The sequence below is a fragment of the Sinocyclocheilus rhinocerous genome, unplaced genomic scaffold (genome assembly GCF_001515625.1).
Source record: "Sinocyclocheilus rhinocerous isolate Xijiao unplaced genomic scaffold, SAMN03320098_v1.1 scaffold1182, whole genome shotgun sequence".
NCBI lineage: Eukaryota > Metazoa > Chordata > Actinopteri > Cypriniformes > Cyprinidae > Sinocyclocheilus > Sinocyclocheilus rhinocerous.
The window spans coordinates 573,832-594,805 of NW_015624203.1; the positions used below are offsets into that span (position 1 = coordinate 573,832).

A 20,974-nucleotide genomic window follows, 5' to 3' on the forward strand; every position below is an offset into this window, starting at 1 on the left:
CGGCTTTTAATGGTAGGCCTATGTTTTTTGTTTGTTGTTGTCTCATACTTTTAGATACGCTGTTATTTGTAAATGCTACTGCTTATGTTAGCTTTTAAAATACGATTTTATCCTGATTAAAACTTTAATACAGTATGGCAACTGCACGCATGTCCATGTTTAACGCATCTCATAGCTATGTGAAAATAAGTGTATAATTGGAACAGTTCATTGTTGGAGCTGAGCTGAATGAGAGAGAGAGAGAGAGAGTGGTATTTATGCATATATTGCCAACGTTGCACCTGTGCAGTGCTGCTTGTCTCAGCACTGTTTAGTCTTCAGAGGATCTAAAAGCATAGAAAGTATGTACTGCTCACGAGTCACTACGAAGAGATTGCAAAGATACGTCAAACAAAAAAATTGTGGTCATGACACCTCCGCACCAAATTCACAATCAGAATGGAAATGAAATGACATGAAAGTTCATTTTCTATGGACATACATTCTTGCTCACTCCAATTTAACCTCATATTTCTTTTTTTCCCTATTCCTCCCTTCTTCCTAGATAGGATTAAGTCCAGGAACGAGGGTCTGAGTTCAGTCTGGCTCAAGAGTTCTGAGTGATTAGGGTGATGTACCAGTGGCAGTCTAATCCTATAGGTTGTAAGCAATGGTCACCACCAATCAGAGCCAAGAGTAGACTAACCGAAAGACTGGCATGCAACCAAACACTTTAATGTAAGAGTTGGGCTGATGACTAAGGCTGCCAATTAATTCAAATAATAAACAGTTCAACATTTTTGAAGTGAAACTGCATAAACACCAGATGCAAAAGAACATAATCAAAATTCATCGTACACCTAAAAAAAACTAATGTACAAGCACAGGATCCAAGCACATATAAGCACATTTTAATATACTGTACAATACTGGGTAGTAATTTAATTGTAATCTGGATTTCATAATCAGATTCCAGAAATGAATTACTTGTAATTAGATTATGTTACGTTTTAAAATACTGCTAATCAGGTTACAGTTACTTTAATATTGATTACATGTTATTCACACAATGGCAGTAAATTATTGATAATTTATTATAGTTAATTCTTTTTTAAATAATTTTTTAAAATACATTCAGACTTTATTATGATTTATTTTAATGTATTTAATTATACATATTTATGATTTGATTTATTACTAGCTTGTCATCAACTTACGAACCCCCTGCAGTTAATATAATATAATGTAGGCCAATGTTTAATGCACCTCATGTCATTGATAATAAAGAACAGAATGTATTTTCTTTCTCTTTTTATTTCTATATCAATATGGTACAAGATTATCCTATTCAAATCAATGCGATAAATGTGTTAGGTCAAAACAAGTATTCAAAAATAATCAAAAAGTAGTCAGATTATATTACTTAATCAATTCTCAGTCTCATGGTGAAACTACAAACTTATTTTGTATCCTGTCCATGCATGTACAGTACACAGTATAGCCTGTACACATCTCTACAGGATATTGTCCATTTCAGCACCCACCAGTCCATCCCTAAACACCCAAACTGACCTTAGGTCAGTTCTTAATGGCATATCAAACACAGAGCATGCAACCTTCACCATGCCATATGAGAAACGTGAGAAGATGTCACTCCAAAAGAGTTAGACAAAGTATAAACAGCTTACCGGACTATTCCTCTATATCAGCCAGCAGACAGAAATAGACAGACAGGTGGGTAGAGAGACAGAATAAGAGGGAGCATGATTTACATTACTATAGTGATGGTAAGCATGCACAAACACATTACAGTGAATTTGAGAGGAATGACATGGCAGAAATGTCTACAAACACAGATCACATTATGATGATCTAACACTATGCAAACCCATTTTGTCAATTTTTCAGTGTCAGCCGCAGATATCGCCTCCAGCACATAATATATCTCAGCTAATAAGGAGATCAGTGAAACGTGGCATCAGATCAAGATCTCAGTGAGTGACCTGAATGAATGTCTGTACACTACTAAAAATCAAAAATCAACCACATGCTCATTTAACACATTCAAGGAATATTTCACCCAAAAATTTGAATTTATATATTAATTACTTCCAACCCATATGACTTTCTTGTTTCCGTACAATCACATTTAATGATATCCACTAAAATGTTTTGTGTCGGTAAGAATTATTTTATGTTCTTGAAAGGCGTGTCTTACAGTATGTATACAGCAATATTGTCAAATAGTATTACAAATTAAAATAACTATTTTCTATCTGAATATTTTTTAAACTGTAATTTATTCTTGTGATGGCAACGCTGAATTTTCAGCGGCTATTATGTCTTCAATGTCATATGATCCTTAAACAAATTCTAATATGCTGATTTTGTGCTCATGAAATGTTTCTTATTATTTTCAATGTTATGAAAAACATTTTGCTGCTTAATATTTTTGTGGAAACTGTGATACATTTTACTGAATTCTTTGATGAATAGAAAATGTTAAATAACAGCATTCTTTGAAATAGAAATCTTTTGTAACACTATAAATGCCTTCACTGTAGCTCTTCTGATAAATGTAATGAATTCTTGTTGAGCAAAAGTATTACTTTTTTTCTTTCATAAATAAATAAATACTGACCCCAAACTTCTGAATGGAAGTGCACAATTTCCAGTGTTCTTTTCCACACAACAACAACAAATGTGGACAGGAATGAGGCATAATAATGCATCATATTTGAACTGAATGACACTTGAAAGCTACTGCAAAGGGAGAAATGTTTTAATTAGTGAATATTTTGGTGTTTTCCCCTCATACAAAATGAATGCACGGCTTCAGAAAACTTATAATGCAGCATACAAGCCTTATGGCTTTATGGTGTTTTGAAAAATGTTTTTGAGCTTCACAGCTCTAGTCTCCATTATGAAAAGGTTGGACAATGTAAAATATTTATACCCATGGATTTAATAAAAAGGGTTTGGAACAAGATTATGGTGAGCAAATGACACATTTTTTGTTAGTTTGGGTTGAATTCTTTCTTTTAAAAATCTCTCCAGCTTGCTACATGTCTACATTCTGCCACACAGCTTGGAATTAAAGTCGAATGATCAAACTCTGAGCACACAGTGTTTCCCATGTGTAGCATTATTAACTCTTGTTGGATGACTGCCCATATACAAGGGGCTTAATAAAGAAGCAAACCTTATCAATAAAACATGAATACCAGCTGGAACCCAGCACCTGGCCGAAAGGTGTGCTATATAAAGAACCCCCATGCCTTTGTTTTCACTCGACTATAACTCCACTGTTACATTTATCTCTCCATGCGCTCTGGATGGCTGGCTGGCTGCAATATCTCTTCTCTGACTACACAGGTGAAGTACAGTAGAGAATACAACAAGCTGAACGAATTATCACACTACTCTTGATAGAAGGAGAGAGCTCTCTATTTCTGTTGTTCAACCTTTGCTCACACTTTCTTCTGATGAGTATTCATGGCTAATACATCACCATGGTTACACACATACGCACAGGTTGCCATGGCACAGGATGGGCATGTGACTGATGTTTAATTCATGAGTAAGGAATGCCAGGCGTTCAAAGTGGATTTCAGTCACTGAGGTCATAATAAGACTGCTTCAAGTGTGCTATTTTTCAACGTTAAAACACAAAGAAAGTACAAGACATTAGGGTGATTTGCCTAAAAAATTAACCATTAGTTACATACATTTTATGCACATTTTGGGATATAACACAAATACAATTTTTATTCAAAATTTCCATAAAAACATTTTTTATTTATTTACTGTATATACAGTACTGTTCAAAAGTTGAGTGTCGATTTTCTTTAAAGAAATTAATACTTTTATTCAGCAAGGATGCATTAAATTGTGACAGTGAAGAATTATATTGTTACAGAATATTTATATTTCAAATAAATGCTATTCTTTTGAATTTTGTATTCAAGGAATCCTGAAATTTTTTTTTATAGTTTCCACAAAAATATTAAGAAGCACAACTGAACACATTTAAAAATCTTAACAACCCCAAACTTTAAACAGTAGTGTATTCCTAGATGCTTATCATAAATATCATGTTACTGGATGGAAACATAACAACTTTATCTTTGTGGTGCTTTCAAAGCTCTATTTGCTTGAGCATCCTGTTCAGCCCCATTGGCCAATTTCACACTTCTGGGTTTTGGCTTTCGGATTGACCTACGCTGGGTTAACTTATTTCCAGTAACAGCGATGGCTGAGCCTAACAAGAACCAGTCCACAAATTAAATATCATGAAAATGTTGGAACTGTCTTGGTGATTTATTGGTGAGACTACAAAGCTCAAAATTTAAGAATGTATTCTAAATGATGGCGCTTAACTTGATTATATGATTTTCTCTGTCTTTTTTATTATATATATATACTGTATACATATATATATATATATATATATATTTTTTTTTTTGTGGCTGTGCATTATCATACTCGATGTGAAAACTTCAGTGCTTTTCACGATGTGCCGGGGAAATCATCGGCTAGCAGCTCCTTTCTCACACACACATCGGATCCGCTGATACATACTGAGAAGCCAGACCGCTCGCAGCCTGGACGTGTATATGTTTGTCGACATCTATCATAAACGGCAACACTTCTGCCATCTCTCAATAATATCAATAATATTTCATCGTACTCACTCGCATATGCTCCTGTCTCAATCATCTTAAAATCTATAAATATGCACAGTATTATAAAACCCATTAGTAGTAGCATATATCGTTGTTATATGTTATATAACAACATGTATGCTATATGTATATGGTGTTGCACATTTCATAGTCACTCTGCTTACTGCAGATTAATGCAAAGATTGTGAATAATGTATATTGTATACAATGTAGTCTTGGAAATAAATGATGTTTTAGTTTCATCATTTTAATCGGGCAGGATTAGTTATAATACATGCCTGAATGCGGGGTATAATGTCATGAGATTAATACATGCTATAGGCTTATTATTTCAAGCATAAACTCACAACAATATTAAGTAATCCCGACAGAATATAACGATGAAGACAACATCATATATAGATTTAAATAAGCAAAAGTTTAAGAGTCTAGAACTGGATCATTATTGCAGTGATTAATATGCTTCTGGCATGTTGTTTTTTTGGCAACAATTCTTTTAACCCTAATGAATGCAGTGTGTTTTTATTTCTCAAACACGTCGGAAGACGTATCCCCTATTTTCCGTGTTAATTTTTTACCGTAATCAAAGCTAAAGGTGGTCCAAAGTAATTAGAGTATACACACACACACACACACACACACACACACACATATATATATATATATATATATATGTGCACACATTACAGTTATATACCAATTCATGTGAATTTGGCCTATTAGTTAACACAACACTGTTATATAAAAAATTAATGAATCAAAAATAAAAAGAATAACGATCCATGGAGGGAGTATCAGCTCATAACTGTTACTTTATCATGGATTTAAGAAGCCAGGACTGGAACTATTTTATACTACACATTCCATAACAGGCACGATGCAATCAGTAAGCAATCAGTTCATAAAGCTAGCTATAGCTAAATAAACTACATTGAATTCACTGAACATACTGAGAGAGCAATTCATAAACGTGCAGATTCAAATTTAACTTTGGGAATAAGAGCTAATGAAAACCCCAGAAAAGATAATTACTTTGTGATAGCTAAAGACCAATCTGAGTGCCAATTAATTTTAGGAACAAAGCAGAAAAAGAAACACCCCAGTAGGTGGTCCTGAGTTGTAGATCAGAATAAGACACAAAAAAAGGGTTTGAAAGCAAACTGACGGAATTACATGTATCTGTGTGCGTGAATAATTTAGTGTGCAAGTTCATCATGTGGCATGCTCTGGCCTGGCGGCCTGTGCTCTGTCAGTAGGCCTGCCGCTCCATGCAGTGGAGTCATTGTGACTAGTTTCCAAGCTGAATTATTGAGAGAGAACGGAGTGACACTCCAGTGCGAGTCTCCACCTGAAACTCCTACTCACTCTGACTCCAGATAACAATAGTGAGTCAGATAAGACTAATCTACACCATATCTCATCTGAATGACCTCCGTAATAAGAAATTCAGATGACTTCACTGGCAAAAAGTTGTTAAAAGTCAGTACTTCAGTTTGGACATCTTTAACCGCACACACCATATGAACCAGATGTTCTCAGGATATTCTCTCTTGTGAGTTAACGAATATTTAAATTTTACAGTAAAATCTGATGGATGCTTAGGAGTACCAAAAGTGCCAAAAGTACCATTGTACTACTGTTCAAAAGTTTGGGGTTGGTAACATTTTGTAATGTTTTTTAAGTCTTTTATGCTCACCAAGGCTGCATTTATTTAAAACAGTGAAAATGTGAAATATTCTTGCAATTTAAATTGAGCTGTTTTCTATTTTAATGTATGTGACCCTGGACCACAAAACCAGTCATAAGGGTCAATTTTTCAAAATTGAGATGTATACATCATTTGAAAGCTGAATAAATAAGTTTTCCATTGATGTATGGTTTGTTAGGATAGGAGAATATTTGGTCGAGATACAACTATTTGAAAATTTGGCCAAGCATAATGCTTCCTTGTTGAATAAAATAAAAATATGAATAATATTGTTTTGTTAAAGGAGTCTGTTTTGATCCAGTGGAGAATGTTTAGACATGGGTTGACCACACAGACATATTCATCTCCTAAATGCAGTATATATGGCACACCTACAAAGACATTCTTGTTCAAGGTACATCCTAAAAATTCATTTAAAGCTCATTAAAACAGCTTTAACTAATAGGATGCAGCCATATAGACTGCTGAAACTCAAAAATGTTTTTAGTGAAATGGCAGGTAGGTGTTTTTGGACTACTAAAACGGCAGGCAGCTCCATCTGAACTGCTCACGCTGCTCTCTCTAGAAACAGCCTCCACAGTGTGAAAGCCTCATATTAACTAGACATCTACATGCAACACTCCACAAAAAACAAGCCATTTGTACTGTAAGCCAAGTCTGGCTTGTGGCTTTTGTCATTATGTGACTATAAAATTGAGTTGACAAGGTTAATAAAGAACCTAAAGCGCTTCCTCCATTTCATGAGCTTTCTTATACAGTACAAATAAAATCTGCAACAGTGCAACAAGCTGTTTCCTCTCCTTACTGACAAACACAAAGTGTCCATAAATTGCCTCTCAAACATACACTGAGAGTTATAGTCAATATGAATCAGAAAGGGCAGGCGTGATCTTGACTGTCACGATATCAGTCAGCTCTCACTATGGACTACATTTCCCACAAGGCCCGCACCTGACCCAATAGGCTTACTCACAGCATGACAGCAAAAAAATAAAAGTATACATTCACTGTAGAAGTACCATGGAATACTATATATCTACATATAATATATAAGAAGGTCTGAGCGATATGGCCAAAAGAATTATCACGATATAATTTTTCATATCAAATTTTAAAACCATATCAAATTGGTTTTAAACTACTCTTTATGGTCAGAACATTACAAACACTTCACGTTTTTGAATTCTTTACACTTTTCCAGTCATTTTTCCTTAAAATAAATATCTCAATAGAAAAATTAATTTCTTAGTTTGTGCATGTTCTAATGAGTGATATTGTTTCAAATCATGAAACAGATTTGTGTTGCCTGACCTTGATGATGTGTATCTTCAACAAAGTTTGCAGTGCAGGCTGCAATATTAATAATATATATATAGTCTCTTAGAAATGCACATTTGACAGTAGCTTGAGTTGGCTATGTTCATTTATGTTCATTATCAAAAACAGTAACATCTGTAAATATTGTAACAACCTGATTTTTATATGATGAAATGTAATTATTCTGATTGTTTGAGTTTTATTAAAATTAACCATTGGTCTTTCATAGTAGCATACATTTAGATCATGATAACCATGGTTAAAACAACACATACAGCACCTCAATACCATGGTAAAAATGTGATTATGCGTGCATTTGCAGTGCCAGGGCCACGACTCTGGAATACCCTACCTTTAGAGATTAGAATGGCCCCTTCTTTGTCTGTTTTTAAGTCCTTGCTAAAAACGTATGTGTTTTCCTTAGTGTATTGACTACTGTGATATGGTAATTTTTAAACATGCGGTTTTAAATTTTTGTCTGGTTTGTTCGCTGTGTATGTGGTAAAATTGTTGCTCTTCTGAAAAGCACTTTGGTCAGCCTGGTGGCTGTTGTATATGTGCTCTACAAATAAAATGAACTTGAACTTGAGCTTGAACATTATATGGTTTCTAGGTATTTGTATTAAAACAGTAGTCTAAATACATTTAGTATAAATGCACACAAATGCTATAGCTTAATCACAAGAAATACTGTAATTATATTCCATTACTCCTTTAATACTTTTAATACATGTCTGCATTAATAATATAATAAAATTCGATATAAACAACCCACATTTCTGCCACAATACCATGGTGCAGCTAGTGTTACTACAGTAAATCTATGGTAAACGATGGTGATTTGTAGATTGAAAAGCCTTCTGACTATACCGTTGCGCACAGTGTTTTTCCTGTTTGTCAGCACTGTTTCATCCAGTTTTAAACTAGTTTAAATCACCGAGTCATTTGTGCTCTTCGCTGAATTCAAGCGCTTCACACTGGATCTCACAGCGCTGTTTAGTGCTCACATGACTGAGACTTATCAGCGAATAATTGCATCTGCTCTAGTGAGCTCGCGCTGCGCTGCCGTTTGAACTTTGTGCAGAGCGGATAAATGGTCCGTGTGGCTCAGTTAAAATAGTAGCACTGTTTTGTTAAGCTTTTTGGCGCATAAACATTATACCGAACATTTATTGAACTCATGTTATCGTTTTATCGTGGAACATTATATCACAATAATTATTGTTTTATCGCCCAGCACTATATATAAGCCTCATGGTACTTTCACAATATCTTTTTGTAAGGGATGTCAAAATAAGTATAAAATACAAAATATATAACACAGCAGAGACTATTGAGTCATGTGATATTAAAGTAAGAAAAGTGACAGGAAACAACATCATAAGCTTGAAATGCATGGGAAACATTGGCTGGACTCACCAGAGGCGAGGGAGACAGAGCTATGTTGCCAATGGAGGCTTTTAATTCATCCACCGAGGGAGCTGCAATGTTATGGTCTGCTGGCAGCGGTCTGATTTTGATCTTAAACTTTTTGCGGTGGTCCTCCTCTTCTTCAGACTCACTGGAGGAGAAAAAGTGAGACTTTTCTTTGGGGGCTGGTGGAGGGCTGTTAAGGGATCACAGCTTCATTTTCTTTCACAAAAAATTATTATAATTGTTAAAAATGAAATAATACAATTTTCATTGCTTATTGATAAAATCAAAGATTCAAAAATGTAATCACAATAATTTATGGCAAAATTAAAGGATATCTCCCTCATCCTCATCTGGTCTGATGCTATATCCTTCTTCATCTACCTCAGGCGAGTTCTGCAAAAGAAAATAACTGAAGTCAGTCAGTATTACAGATGCAGTGGATGGTATTTTTTTTATACAAACAGCCATTAATGCAGCAGGCTTGAGCTGTCATGCTTTGCTGAGTATCATCAGGGTATTAAAAATTATGTACTTACATATCTGTCCCAATCAATCTCCCCGTAGAAGCCATTTGGAGCCCCATTGGTCTTTTTCTGTGGCTGAGCAAATCAAAACACAACTTTAGTAACATCACTCAGATTCACTGATTTCTAATTATATGAGTTTGGCCTATTTAGGGGTGCCACTTGGGGGAATCTACAGGTGCTTAGTGAGTATTCAGTTCTAGCGTTAGACTTCAAGCTATATAACTATGCTGTCTCTATGTTCAGTACCGATTCAGTCTCTTGGGGCTCCTGTGCCATGGACATCCATCATACAGAAAATAAAGACATCATTTGAATTATTAAACTTTTTCACCATGTCAGATTATTTATATTTCCAAAAAGGCTTCACATGAAAAAAACTTATTTACATTGCCACTTATTACACAACCCTGCATCTTTAAAAATACTGATTTACTGATTTGCAAAACAGGCCTAACATTACCTAATTTGATGATGCTGAGTTAAAAAATGTCAAAACAAAACTTTGTTCTTTCGCAGGATTTTTCTTAAATTATTAGTTTATAAATAAATATGCTTTTTTCTCCACAAAATCTGTAATTTTCTGTTGCTGACTGGATGTAGTAAAATGCCCAACAGATGTAGCAGAAAACATCTGGGTTATCTTTGCATTTTCTTTTGTCAATGGCTATAATTCTAACCTTAAAGGTCCCATATTTTACACCTTTCTGGAGTTTTATTTTAGGTTTTGATGTCCTTAAGAATATATATTTGCGGTATAAGTACCAAAAACCATCTCAATATAGCAGGCTGTGTGAATTTTACTGTGGACTGACTGTTTTGAAACTTATATGGTAGTTACATAGCACCTAGACCTCAGTTATCATGAAAAAAGCCAGGAAATTTCAGTTTTGACAATATGGGACCTTTAAAAATCATTCATACATGTGACAATCGTCTGGGAATTGAACAAATAGTTATAATCTGGCTAGAGGAAGATAGGAATCATGTCTTTGTGGCAGTTTTTCTGGTGATTAAGGGATAACACAGAGGTTCTCAACTCTGGCCCTCGAGATCCACTTTTTTGCAGAGTTTAGCTCCAACCTTGATCAAACTCACCTGCTTGTAACTTTCTAGCAATCCTGAAGACCTTGATTAGCTTGCTCATGTGTGTTTGATTAGGGTTGGAGCTAAACTCTGCAGGAAAGTGGACCTCGGGGGCCAGAGTTGAGGACCCCTGGGATAACACAAGACTTGTTGTTTTGGCTGTCGGAAGCAGAAATGCTATCAAATGCACATTATATTCTGTGACAAAATGTGACATGCTAGAGCAAAATGTTTGGGATCAGTTTTGCATTGAAATTTTTCTAAACCATTGTGAGTAAATATTTCACTTACTGATCTTCGATGATAATTAATTTTTATCATTCAAAGAATGCAAATGACTCAACTTTTGTTAAATCTCATTTGGGCTTATTTTATAGATAAATTACCCATCAAAATGTCTTTCATCATTACAAATGGGTGATAAATGATAAATGGGTGGTCTGCTAGGGTCTTTTGTGTGTGTGTGCGTGTGTCTAATTAGCTCCAATTAGCTCAGAGTATTTCAATACATAATTTCTCAGAAATCACAAAGAAAGGAGTGAACTGAATACACACATTGTTAAACATTTGATTAATTGCATGTTAATCATTAACTTTGGCAGCTATAAATAAAACAAACATAAATTCAAATTCCAAAATACAAATAATAGGAAATCTGTCTCTTGAAACAATTCTACAAGTTAAGAGGTACTTACTCCACCATCTCTGTCTGGTGACCCCCTAAAAACAGAGAAAACAAAAGAAAGCGACAAAGAGAGAGACAGAGAGGTCTTTAATACCCACTTAACATGCAAGCCTCTCTTTTTTTCTCAACTCAAGCACAGAAGCAATTAGCCAGGCTTCGCTCTGAGGGACAGAAACACCTGTGTGTTGGGCCCCAAACAGACATACACTCTCAAAACAGCCATCATCTATAGCACCCTGAAGCAGGAGACAGGGATTCATAGTGTGCAAGCAGCAAATGCTCCATTGTGTTGATGGGTTTGTGAGAGAACTCCATCGGCCTGCCTTAGGAAGCTCTACTATTATAAATTCATTAATCCTGTAAAGCCTGACATATGAGATAATAGACAAAAAACGTTCATTTTCATTTTTTTGTAATGGAACAGTTAATTGAACCTTTAGACAAAATCTAAAAATAAAATCTTAAAAAAGGTTGCATATGAGCTTTTGTTGAGCATCATATTCAATACGTTAAGCCTTTACAGCTCACATAGCATGCTATAAGAGAATATGGAGGTCATAATTGTGAAGAGAAAAAAAACACACATCAGTTTTATTCAGAGCCCCACATTAAGCAAAATATGTAATTTAGTGCAATTACTTTAATTTTTAAGGCCAAAAAGTAAGATATAATTCTAATAGTTTATAATGACCATGAGATCTATGTTAATATTACTGGCATAAATTGTATATAAATATTATTTTCTGTATTTTTATTAAGGAGGACAAAATATAATGCAATGCAATGATGACAAGAGATGTACAAATAAATGTTTTTTAAAAGCCTGTTGCATCATATTTGATTACATTTTAACATGATTATTTAAAAAAAAAACATTTATAAGCAAGTAAACCTAAATGTTCATCTTTAAATATTACTACAAATATATAATTTATTCTTACTTTTACCTTATAAAAATCAGTAAAGACTAAATAGCAAAAAGAGACATGTACTATAACCTGAAGGGGGACGATTTTAGAATTATACTAAAAGGTATTTTACTTGCTAAAAAAGTATAAATTATCAATCAAGATGTCAGAAGGCATAAGGCTGTGTAAAACAGGTTTTTCAGCCAGGTTCTGATCATGTTGATATTTTAGAGGCCTTAGAAATTTTCATATCAAATATGATACATCAGCCTTTGGGGGTAAATTTCTGGTATATAAATTAGTCAAACTTACGTAGAGTCAGTGTCCTTTTCTTTCTTCCGTATCCCGAAGGCCTTCCTGGTGCGTTTTTTCAATCCTGTGGTGTGGGGAGATGTTGTTAGTTGTCTGATTTGATATGGCTCAAAAACACTGTCACCAAAACACACATCCTCAGAGACACAGACACATGGCATCTGATGAATTTACAAATGTGCTGTAACTGTGGGTGTGTGTATCTGTGTGCCTGTGTGTGTGAATGTAGGTGGGTGGATGTTTGTAAAGAGACAATGTTGAAACGGCTCATGTCCAAAGTCAAATGACATTTCAGATCAAAGAATGAACTGAATACATTATTGAATCACACTGCCGACTGCTGATACAAAATTTATTTCAGCATCACCAACATCAGAGACAGAAAACATTTGCATTAAGCACATTCACCAAAAAAAAAAAAAGGAAAAAAAAAAAATCTATATAGATAGATTTTGTTCAATACATGTCAATATTGTTCAAATATGTCACAATGAATCTGTTCGAAAATTCAGTTTCCAAGGTATCAAGGTAGATTTTAGTCAGGGTTTAAGGTTAAACTGTGTTCTCAGGAAAAGGGTATTAATGTCAGACTGAATGTGAACACGATGTTACTGTCATTCTAGACTAAATGTCAACATGTATTTACTCATCTCACTTGCACAAAAAACAGATTCGGTATTCCTCAAAATGAATAAAAACAGTCAAATGCAAACTCAGGACATGACGCAAACATGTTAAATAACACACATATCCTCTATGTATTTAATTCCATTTTATTAACCAGTAACCTTTGCTGCTGACCTTCAATGATCAACCATACAAATATAACATGTTTCTTTTTTGTCTCTGAATAGAGAAAAATGAGGCCAAGCCAGAAGAGAAAAAGTAATGCAAAAGTAACGTAATGCATTACTTTCCATAAAAAGTAACTAAGTAATGTAATTAGTTACTTTTTTAGGAAGTAACGCAATATTGTAATGCATTACTTTTAAACGTAACTTTCCCCAACACTGTATGTATGTATACATATATATGTATATAATATTTTAACTTATCAAAGTGCCATTGTAGATCATATTTCAAATCAAGACCAATAAATAATAGGTTCCCATTGTGACAACATGCCTAAAGGGTGTTAAATCAACAGTCCTTTAGTACACAGATGGTGGTTTCAGTGGCTGTTGTTCTGTAGCAAAGACTTTAACCTAAATGCCTATACAGCAATTGACTTTCAAAAATAATCCCAGACTGAATAAATATTCTCTGGAGTAAAATGAATCACGGTCCCCATATAATTTAAATAGTCAAAACATCCTCAAACCAAATTTATAGTAAATACCCATATAGTCATGAGCACATGATTGTGTAGCAGGGGCATGTCCGCCTCACAGCTATGGGGCCTGCAGGGCTCTGAGTCAGGCATTGATCCACTCAAGTCTCTGCAGCAACAGGGAGCTCCAACATGGTGGATGGCATTATTGATCTTTACTAAACATTTCCTAACACATCCACAGGCTCAAATGCTGCTGTCTGGCTGAGAGCGAGAAGACAGAGAGACTCTATTTCTCAGAGCCATCAAAGAAAATTCCCAGACATTGCCTTTACGTGTCTACTTTTTCTTTGCCTTACATGTTCCACTGTTCTTTACTCATTCCATCTAAGCAAATGTTCCTTTTGTCTAATTAAAAAACAAGTCAGTCAATAATATAACTAAGGAGGAGTAATTGTAAAGGGAGTTCACAGCGGAGATGACGGTCAGTGAAGTGTGCTACAAAAAGACAAACAATGACGCAGAAAAGATACAAAATTGAACATCAGGAAATTAGTCGCTCTACTTTGTGCACTTCAACTAGACATGAAGTGATGACTCAAAAGCTTCACAGGGTTGTGCATGTAATTAAATGTACAAAATATACAAAATATTAAATACACAAATCCCCAGAGGTAAAAAAAGTTAAAGACTAATGTGAAAACAGAAGCTGACAGCCTTATTCACAGATCTGCTCTGTAAAGGGAATAAAACAGGTCAAGGCAAGACCTGAAAATGGACTTGATCCAGGCCTTTTGAACACCTGAATGTTGTAGTCATTTGGGCAGGACTCTTTTTAAAATTCGAACTGCTACTATCCAGTTTGTATCTTGTTGTTGTTATCTTGATAAAAAGTTATCTTAATTTATGGAATTTAATATTTAAAATATTATTATTTTTTATAAAAAAATATAAAGTATTTATATTATAACTTATATATTTTAATATATTTATTTTTAATATATAGGCAAATTAATATATAATACATAATTATACAATATAATTTATTTATAAATTAAAGAAAAAAATAATAATTATTATTATATATGTTTTTGGTCAGGTAGCTAAAGGGTGCAACCAAAAGAAATAGGTACAAAAGAACAAAAATAAGAAACACTACCAATAACATATTTTTGCAGCTTATACAATATCAGAGTGGCCTAACAAAGTAACAAAATTATCAGTTAAGGGCATTTTCCTTATACTGTTTATACCTTGAAACTTAACATGCTGACAACTCTCAAATCATGTGTCTCTAGCAGAACAATTCTGATATGAATCAGGCTTAGATTTTTTTGCATTTACCATTATGATTGCATTAAGTGGACTATTACATAATCAGGATCTTCTGGTAGAGTATGGTATGCGGGTCTTTATAATGCTACAGAAGCAATCCAGCAGTTTTGCCTTTCAGGGTGGATAGATTAATAATATGTTTATAGTCAAAGAGCTCTTGAGACAGGTTTGAAGCAATTAAGATTTTATGTAATTAGTGGTTAGGTTGTTTACGCTATTTTAGGCATAAAAAATAACTGTTTTGCTATGAACAATATACTTAAGGGATGTAATTCAGTATGCAATAGGTGGTAGTTCAAGTCTGTTCAGCCTGGATGGAAGATTTCCATGCTCTTAAAAGAGTAAATTTGATGAAAACAGATCCCATCCTTACAAAAGAGAATTGCAGAGGTACCATAATGCAATGGTGGCATCAAAAATAACAACATGATACTTTGAAATATGTCACTAAATGATTAGCAGTTTCTCGCACCATGGCACTTTGCAAAACATGCTAGTTTTTGCTACTTTGTTGTTAGTGCAAGTCAAAAGAGCTCTTAAAAAAGCACTGCTGCGTCATCTTTGGTTCACATATTTCAAGCTCTATCAAGCTTTAAATCTGAACCCTGACATATCACAATTTCACCTAAATCCACATACTGGCAAACACAAAAGCAACTACAGTATATCAGTACAGTTTGGGATGCATTCGAACAAGCTGCTAAAGCAGATTACGGCCTCTGAGAACACACAAACTCCAGCGTAGTCACACTTTCCATATAAGCTAACCCCCATGAGATGGCTTAAGTCAATTTTTTGACAACAGGGATTTCTAAACACAGCATAACACTAATTAATGGCTATGAAAATAATAGCCTTCGCATGTAAGCATGATGATGGAAGTGGTAACGTGATTACCAGTAGCTAACTCATGGAGTGAAGGCCAGAGAAAATGACAGCGCTAACCGTCTAGGGACAAATCTTAAGCAAACAGGAAAAGTAGTGGTTAACAGCAACAAAGATTAATTGTAGGTGCCACAGAGCTGGCAATCACCTGTGACATCAGTCCAACTCATGTTTAAGAAAGATTTGTTTTCTTCATTCTGCTACTATAGCCAAGAAAGTTTTTCTGGAGCTTCCTGGAGTTTTTTACCCAACAAACACTACTGTAAATGCTAGAGACATGGCAATATTCCATCACAAAGAACTTTGTCCACGTTACCAAGTACAGATGACATCATATAAAAGCATACAATATAGTATAAAATACAATACAGTAGAATACAATTAAATACAGTAAAGACAGTAATATTGTGACATATTATTACAATTCAAAACAAATGTTTTATATTTTAAATCTGAATTTTCAGCAGCCATTACACCAGACTTCAGTGTCACATGATCCTTCTGAAATGCTGATTTGGTGCTTAAGAAACATGTCTTATTATTATCAATGCTGAAAACAGTTTTTGCTCCTTAATATTTTTGTGGAAACCATGATCCAGTACAATTCAAAAGTTTGGGGTAAGACAGAATATAGAAATTACCGTAAGTCTTTTATTCAGCAAGGATACGTTAATTGAATTGAAAGTGGCTGTAAAGACATACATAATTTTACCAAAGATTTTAAATAAATGCTGTTCTTTTGAACTTTATTTTTCATTAAAGAATCCTGAAAAAATGTACCATGGTTTCCACAAAAATATTAAGCAGCCAAATCTGTAGTCAACAACATTGATAATAATAACAATAATTCTGCTGTGCCATCACAGAAATAAATTCCATTTTATATATACATTATATATAATGTAATTATAGTCTTGGTGAGCATAAGATACATCTTTTAAAAACATTTTTTAAAATCATAATTATTCCCAATTTTTGATACAAGGTTGTGTGTGTGTGTGTGTGTATTATATATACACCAAAATAAGCATTCATTTTTCAGTCCATTCTTTATGAATATATATAATGTAAAGTATAAAGGGAACTCGCAAAAGAGAACTCCTCTGAAGAGGAGAACATCCTGCAAAGCAAAACAGTGTGCAATAGTTTTATATAGACAAACACAGACCTCAATAATGATGACAATCAGCAATCACCATATAACAATTAACAACTGACTACTGAATCAACAACAACATTAACTCAGCAAACAGCTAAACAATGTACCAGCATAATTTAGTCAAGCTTCAAAATCAGCTGGGGGCTCACAAAGCAAATCAACAATTCTGTTGAACTGCATCCTCTATATGAAAGAGGCAAAGAGAGACAGATAAAAAGGAAGAAAAGATATACGTTTAAGACCAGGGTTGTGGTAGGGTGTTCATCATGGCCATGATGCAAATGGTTGTTTTATGACATGGTCATATAAATACATAGCATTATCACGGTACATCAACAGCTCAAAATAACATGGGATTACAATAGTACTTTTTAATAAGTGAGAGCTCTTATTCATTAACAAATGGACCATTGAGCTTCTCAGAGAGAACTCCATAACAGCTGAATTGAGATAAACAGCTGGGTTTTGGCATGCACTGTACAGCTTACGTATTTGTCTATAGATTTGTATTAACCAATATAAGCACCAATATAAAATGTACTTCAAATTCCACTCCAAAAATTTGCAGTCAACATACTGTAAAACTGCACAAATTAACAGAAAGCCAAGGGCCCTTATCATCTATTCTGTCATTTTACCTAAAATGTTCATTAGCTTTGAGCACAAAATGTGAACCAAATAGCCCATTCCCTTAATTGGGTCCAGGTGGCTTCACCATACGCCATGTGCTCAAAAGACCAACACAAGCTCACAAGCTCTCATCCACACAGAAGCAGATAAATGACTCAAAAGACACACTCTGCTTGAAATCTCAACCCCCCAGAGGAAAAATGTCCACCACTGGGGAAACTGGGTCAGAAGAAGAACGGCCTGTGCTCATCACTACGACAAAGACAAAGTAAACGATGAGACAGAAGACTGTTTTGGAAAACAGAGGCATTTTGGAAAGCCAGAAAGATAATCCTTAAGGCACATGATTCAGTTGTGACACTGAGAAAATCACCCAAAATGAATTCTGTCATCATTTATTTACCCTCATGTCATTCCAAACCTGAATGGAGATGTTTAGTAGAATGTTCAAGCTGTTCTCTATTATAAAATGAAAGTTAAAGGACAAAAAAAGCATCATAAAATTTGTACATAACTGTATGACTTGTGTGTTATATTTCAAGTCTTTTGATGTCATATGATAGCTTTATGTGATGAACACACTGAAAATGTTCACTTTCATTGTACAGAAGAGCACTGGACATTCTACTATAAATAACTCCCTTTGCATTTAACAGAAGAAATACAGCAAACCTTTTTTACATTTCCAGGGTTCTCAGAAGCAGAAGTCATCACAGTTAGGTAAACTTCTATACAGTAGTGGTGAAGGAAACTACAGTTTTGAAAATATCATTTTCTAAAAAAAATAGAATTTTTAAATAGAATTTTTACATTTTCACTTGATCTAATAGCAAAAATCAAATCTATGTTTCTATGACTTCTCAAAAGAGGGAGAGAGCTTGATTATGGTAGTCTGAAGAGAGAAAGATATCACATTTGTTATTAGAAACACTCACACAGAACCGTTAAGTAGTTTTCTAAACAGTTAATGCTAAGTTAATATAATGCAATACAAAGAATATACAAATATGATACAAAGTATAGTCTTATAAATGTACTTTACATTTTTTGCTAGATTTACAAAGTTAACTGTGAAAATGCATCTTCACAGTCTGTGAAAAGTGTTCATACAATAAATAGCATTGTGAAATGCATGAATTTGAATGACATTTCCTATTATAGAACAGTGAAACCACTGATGCCATCAAAGGGTCAAGGGCAGAAAACTATTAAGACTCCGAAATATCCTCCCCCTCATTAAGCCTCCAAATGGTTGTAGTATCAAAGCAGCTATCACAAACAAGAGCATTTCCATCATAAACATAACTCCTGCAACTTCAGAGTAAGGCCATTAAATGAGGCAGGGTCCAGTTCCTACTGGTATTCAGCAGGGAATAAAGAGGAACAAACAAGAGACACTAAGATAAATCTGCCGGGTTTTTCAATTCTAATATATCACTGCCAGAGGTAGCATGGCAGATTGACTTAGACAGGGATTAATGCTTAACAATCAGTTCATCTGGAGAGTTGAGCCATCACACTGAGAGAAGAGATCAGAGCACAAGCAATAATCTTAAACTCGTTCTGTAATGATCCGCACAGCTAATGATCTCCTAAATCACAGAGTGCAGATCTTAATCTGAGAATATTCATTAACAAGTCTGAAGACAGATGGCTAAATTTATAGCCAGATCAGATCTTGAGGTTCATGAAAAAAATAAATAATAATAATAAAATAATAAAAAATCCTGAACACACAAACAAGCAATAACCTAAAGTAAAGGTCCTGAGAGAAATGCAGTTATAATCAGCTGGTGACTTTAAACAGCAGGTAGGTTACATAATAAAATTATTGACTATTCTCTACCACCAAAAGTGTCAGTTTTAAAGAATAAAAAATATTTAATAATGTTTTAATAATGAACACATTTTGATTACTTCAACAACAATACTCCTGAAAGGATAAAGTACAGTACTGGAAGAAAGGAAAATATTTTGTTGGCTGATATATTACTAATAGCTTGTAGCAACTCATGTTTTGCCAGCACAGAGAAAACTATTACCCAACGGCTCTCCCTATTAAGCTGTTGAACATGGAGTAAATGGGGTTGCCAAGTCTGCCTCTAGACTCAATGCTATAACATGCATTATGCATTTTGCCACTCTGCAAACATATACATACATGATTGATGGGACTGTGTTCAGTTCTTTGTGAATGCAACTCAATTAACTGTTCATGAAAGGTTGATAAAGCTTTTATAACGTCTCCTAAAAACATTTATCAAAACAAGTATCATAAGCTATATTAATCTTTGGCATAAGAATTATTTTATCAAACGTTACAATCAAGATTGTGTTAATGGCCTTGTTATTTCTAGTATCTCTTTGAATTTACTGTATTAATACCTTATCACTCTAAAAAATACTGGGTTGTTTAAACCCAACTTTGGGTCAAATATGGACTAACCCAACTTTTGGGTTAAAAATGTAATTAAAAAATTTAACCCAACAGTTGGGTTAGTCCATATTTGACCCAAAGTTGGGTTGAAACAACCCAGCATTTTTAGAGTGTATACTGTATATTAAAATAAAATATTGTGAATATTACATATTACAGTATGTTAAGCTTGCCAAGTTTGGGGTCAGAATTTTGTTAATGTTTTTGAAAAAAAGCCGCTTATGCTCACCAAGGCTGCATTTATTGGAATCAAAATACAGTAAAAACAGTAATATTGACACATTTAATGTTACAGTAACATTGTTACAATAACTATTTTAATAACTGTTTATTTCAAATTATTAATAAAGTTTTTTTTTTATTTTTTATCCTGTGATGATGTCAAAGCTAATTTTTCAGCAGCCATTACTCCAGTCTTCAGTGTCACTTCAGAAACCATTCTAATGGGCAGATGTGGTGATCAAGAAACATTTCTTATCAATTTTGAAAACAGTGCTATTTAATATTTTTGTAGCAACAATTTTTGTGATGCATATTTTCAGGATTCTTTGATGAATAGAAAATGTATAAACTAAATTTATATTTTTATATACAATGTAAAAGTCTTTACTGTCACTTTTGATGAATTTAACGCATCA

General features: G+C 34.1%; 1 protein-coding gene across 1 annotated transcript in view; it reads right to left on the reverse strand.

Annotated features, from left to right (window-relative positions):
• The window catches only part of LOC107739126 (SH3-containing GRB2-like protein 3-interacting protein 1), a 62,512-nt gene that overhangs the window by 25,872 nt on the left and 15,666 nt on the right, over nt 1-20,974 (reverse strand). The window contains exons 2-8 of the mRNA XM_016551141.1: nt 12,621-12,684; nt 11,411-11,435; nt 9,879-9,899; nt 9,642-9,704; nt 9,441-9,498; nt 9,109-9,287; nt 1,668-1,679 (exon numbers count right to left, since the gene is read on the reverse strand). Of these exons, the coding sequence (XP_016406627.1) occupies nt 1,668-1,679; nt 9,109-9,287; nt 9,441-9,498; nt 9,642-9,704; nt 9,879-9,899; nt 11,411-11,435; nt 12,621-12,684 (422 nt within the window). The remainder of the gene's footprint in view (nt 1-1,667; nt 1,680-9,108; nt 9,288-9,440; nt 9,499-9,641; nt 9,705-9,878; nt 9,900-11,410; nt 11,436-12,620; nt 12,685-20,974) is intronic.